The 4,134-nt window shown below is 41.7% G+C and overlaps 1 protein-coding gene across 1 annotated transcript in view; it reads left to right on the forward strand.

Annotated features, from left to right (window-relative positions):
* Positions 1-3,040, forward strand: part of LOC115305095 — a 126,618-nt gene extending 123,578 nt beyond the window's left edge. The window contains exon 6 of the mRNA XM_029955438.1: positions 2,737-3,040. Coding sequence (XP_029811298.1) covers positions 2,737-2,800 — 64 coding nt within the window. The 3' untranslated portion in view covers positions 2,801-3,040. The remainder of the gene's footprint in view (positions 1-2,736) is intronic.
* Positions 3,041-4,134: the final 1,094 nt, after the last annotated feature.

The following is a 4,134-nucleotide window of genomic DNA, read 5'->3' on the forward strand; positions in this document are numbered from 1 at the left end:
AGAGAGAGAGAGAGAGAGAGAGAGAGGGGGTTGGGGAGAGGGAGATACAGAATCTGAAGCAGGCTCCAGGCTGAGTTAGCTGTCAGCACAGAGCCCCCCCATGCGGGGCTTGAACCCATGAACCGTGAGATCATGACCTGAGCCAAAGCTGGATGCTTAGCCAACTGAGCCACCCAGGCGCCCCTACAAAATATAATCTTATTGGATCCTCCTAATAGCCTTTTGAGAAAAGTACCACCATATTCAATTTATAGATGAGGAAAATGAGGCTCAAGTGATCTACTTAAGATTGCACATCTCCTATGACTCCCTATTTAAACTCAGGTATGTCAGTTTCCAAATTCCATCAGCATTTTTAAAATGTTTGTTTGTTTATTGAGAGAGAGAGATTGATTGATTGTGCAAGAAGTGAGGGGCAGAGAAAGAGGGGGAGAAAAATCCCAAGCAGCTGTCAGTGCTCAGCCTCATATGGGCTTAATCTTATGAACTTGTGAGATCATGCCCTGAGCTGAAAGAAAATCCAGAGTCTGACACTTAACTGACTGAACCATCCAAGCGCCCCCAAATTCCATTAGCATTTTTATTTTAAATCCCCTTTATTTAGATGTGCATTTAAGATATATATTTTTAGAGGTTTCAATTGGGACTTTTATGTTCTTATGGGTAAAAGCATAATTGATCTAACTAGATGTTTTTCTTTTTGAGTCTCTTAGCCATGCCCAGGGGAAGCCTAGTGATTCCAGCCATTGGGTCATAGCCCAGGACTACAGTAGATTTGGCATCTTATCCATTAAAGAGTTTTAAAGAATCTCTGGAGCTCAGTGAAGCAAAGCTTATTCAGTTTTTGATTTGCTTTTCTCAAGATTCAGTTAGTTTGTGGGCTTTTCATTTTCATGGGCCCAGTATGACTTTGAATACTATCTCCTGCTTTGCCTTTGGAAATACCTTGATTTTTGGTGAGGACATTGAACTTGGAAATTTTTCAAAGCAGAAGGACACGTACGCCAGTAAGGCAGTGTTTAATAATGGGGCCACAGTATCCACATTCTAATCTTCTTCAAGTATCTTGTTAATTATTTGTAGTTTGATGACAGTTAGAAATCTGGCCATTTCCACAAATTGTTTCATAATAGCTAGGCAGACTCTTGTAGTCCTGGGACTTGAAGGGGAGCACATTTTTACATAAGGCTAGAGAATATGTGTTGCTCTTACCCCAGGGGCCTCCTTGTTCACCTCTTGGTCCATCCTGACAACAATAAAGTTCTAGAGATCTGACTCCATGCTGGGGACAAGAGGTGACTAGTCACATATTAGTTCCTTCTCCCCATCAGCTGCCTACCTACAATGGTCTCTTGTGTTTAAGAGTCTGGTAGAGAAATCTTGAGGACTATAATTGTGGAGCCACCTCTAGGGGGTAGTCAAATCTTTTCCAGGGGCCTGGGGTGGGGGCGGGGGAGATGGACTCTGTTCTTCTCTGGGAAAGCAGGTGGAAATGTTGCAGGAGAGGAGGGAGTTGGGAAGGTATGTCCCACTGATTGGAGCTATGTCCTGGGAGATTGCCCAGCAGGCATATTTTGCAAAAATGGTCCAGTGCCAGTTCCCAGGTGTCTGCTGATTGGGGGCAATTCATCATTAATATTTCAGTACCCATTGAGTGCTGCTTCCCTCTGCTCCCTGTAGCTCCAGAAATGCTTGCTGGAGGAGATGCTGTTAGAACCTAGGACTCCAGGAGAGAATAAGAAACCCACATGCATTCCCATTGCCAAAAACCATTGCTTTGCAGCTGCAGTACAAAAGCAGATATCAACACATTTAAGCCATGCAGGAGGGGGAAAGAATTCCACCCAAAATGGAACTTTGTTTGCCAAATTTCTTGTTAGTCTTTCCTATACAGGGGGTAGGAAGCGTTCCCAGAAAGAGAAAGGCCAATGAAGTTACAACAAACTTAAAAAAGGCAATTCACAAGGGAACAAGATCTTCAACAAATGAAAAAGTGTAAATGGTAATATATCAGCAAATTAGCTCCTAGAGAAGCCCTTAGGCAGAACTGTAAGCCATTATAATTAAGGATTTGGAAAATATCAGTATTTAATTAGAGCCTCTTTTCTTGGTGAAATGCTGTTGCGTTGCTGTAACTTCAGGTGTAAACAACTAAACATAACCATTTCTAAAACGTGTTTTGTTGCAAGCCTAGAATCAACGCCAATGTTAATTTACTTATCTTGTGGCTTCCTTGCCTGTTTTTTGTTTTGTTTTATTTGTTTCTTATCAGAGCTGAATTTTAAGAAGCATTTTTATCTTTAGTTCCCAAATACAGCCATCTCCAGTTCCCAGGCTGTTCTAGGTATTTATTCACAAACACTGGGGAGCATCCCACAAACCTACCAACTCTTCCATAATCTAATAAACATGGTTCCTCCAATATTTAATGCATATTTGCAGCAGTTGTTTCAGACAAGGTGTTTTCAAACCCATTCCCAACATAATCAAGTATCTTGACAATAGCAAAATGTTTCAGCTTTATCCCTTAACAGCAGCAAATATTATAGAAATTGGTTTGTGCCACATGAAATGCTGATTAAAACACACACACACTCACACACACACACACACACACACACACGCACACACACATACGGAATACCTGGTACCTGACTCACATCAGTCTTAGCCCCCACTTTTTGCACCTGCAGTATTCCTGACAACAGATAAACCTTTATTCCTTTGCCTGTATAGGGACGCGTGTAACTCAAAATGTTTTCCTGCCATGATGGAGAAGATGAGGCATTATCAAGACTAACACTACAATTTAACGCTTCAGAGGAGCAGTGTATATCATTACGCCCTCTGTAGCCAAGCACACTAATTAATATTTATTGCACCTGTCAAGCCGGTAGCCACGACCAATCCATTCCTGTGGCAGTTCAATGGGAGACTGGACACCATATTTCTCCTTGGCAGACACGTTTGGGTCATCAGCAAAGACAGAAGCCCCTTTCCCCAGTGAGACATCGTAAACGTTCTCTTTTCTCTTGCAAAATTAAACCATTAATTCTTTTCGTGTTAATTTTTATCCTTGTTGGAAACTGCTGTAAAAAGTAAGCAAGGGGAGGGTGGAGAAAGGATGAGAAACCGCTGCGTGTTCAGGATCAGCTGTCTAACATATTTATTAGAACAAGGGCTTTTGCAACCCATGACCTTTGCTTTGTATCAGACATCCCTTAAAGGTTACAGACATGTGGGGGGAGACGTGGTTATAAATCCTCATGAAGTTTAATCAAAAGCGGCAGACCACCCAGCAGTAAACATGTTATTAAAACTGTTTGACTTAAGACTTTGTTTAGTGTTTTCAACAGACCCCATCATCAACAGGTAGCTGGCAGTGGAATTAATTAAGCGAGGGTAAAATAATAGATGAATTCTCATGTTGCACCTACAGCAAGGCATTTGGCACTGAGAGCGGAGAAGTTTCTATCAAGGCTGTGAATCATTCTATAGTGCATCTGAGTAAACCCAGCACGGCTGTGGAATGAAGTTTACTCAAAAATTTAATTAGGAGAACATGTAAACGGTACTGGAGAAAAGTAGGACACCAAATGCTGCTTTATGCATTTTACTTTTTTTTGCTAATTCTATCAGAAGCACCTGTGTCATTAGAACACGTGACCCAAACTGCCAAGCTTTTGATTAACAGGAGGAATACCGTGAACTGATCGCTGAAGATTATCAAGGCCATTACATTTTCCCTTTGAAATAATTGCTCTTCCCTTGAGGATGACAGCATTAATGCTCATGATAATGAAGCAACAATAGCAGTAATAATAAAGGAGCCAGCAGATTCTGGGTAACGATGCCCCAGGAACTAAGTGCTTTACATACATTATCTCATTTAATTCTTACAACCCTTGGCGGTAGGAATTATTAGGGCCATGAACCAGATGAGCAGTTGAGGTATAGAGGAGGCTTGTAGCCCATGTCATCCAGGTACAGTCTGGTTTTACTCCAGAGCTGTTCTCCTGACTACTGCCTTATCTCTAGGCTGAAGGCTTATTTGAAGGGCAGGGGGGGTCCCAGGAGAAGAATCCATTTACATAAGAAAGCAGCATCTCTGTGATTTTTCTACTGCTGTCCAGT

Source organism: Suricata suricatta, chromosome 10, assembly GCF_006229205.1.
Source record: "Suricata suricatta isolate VVHF042 chromosome 10, meerkat_22Aug2017_6uvM2_HiC, whole genome shotgun sequence".
NCBI classification, from domain to species: domain Eukaryota; kingdom Metazoa; phylum Chordata; class Mammalia; order Carnivora; family Herpestidae; genus Suricata; species Suricata suricatta.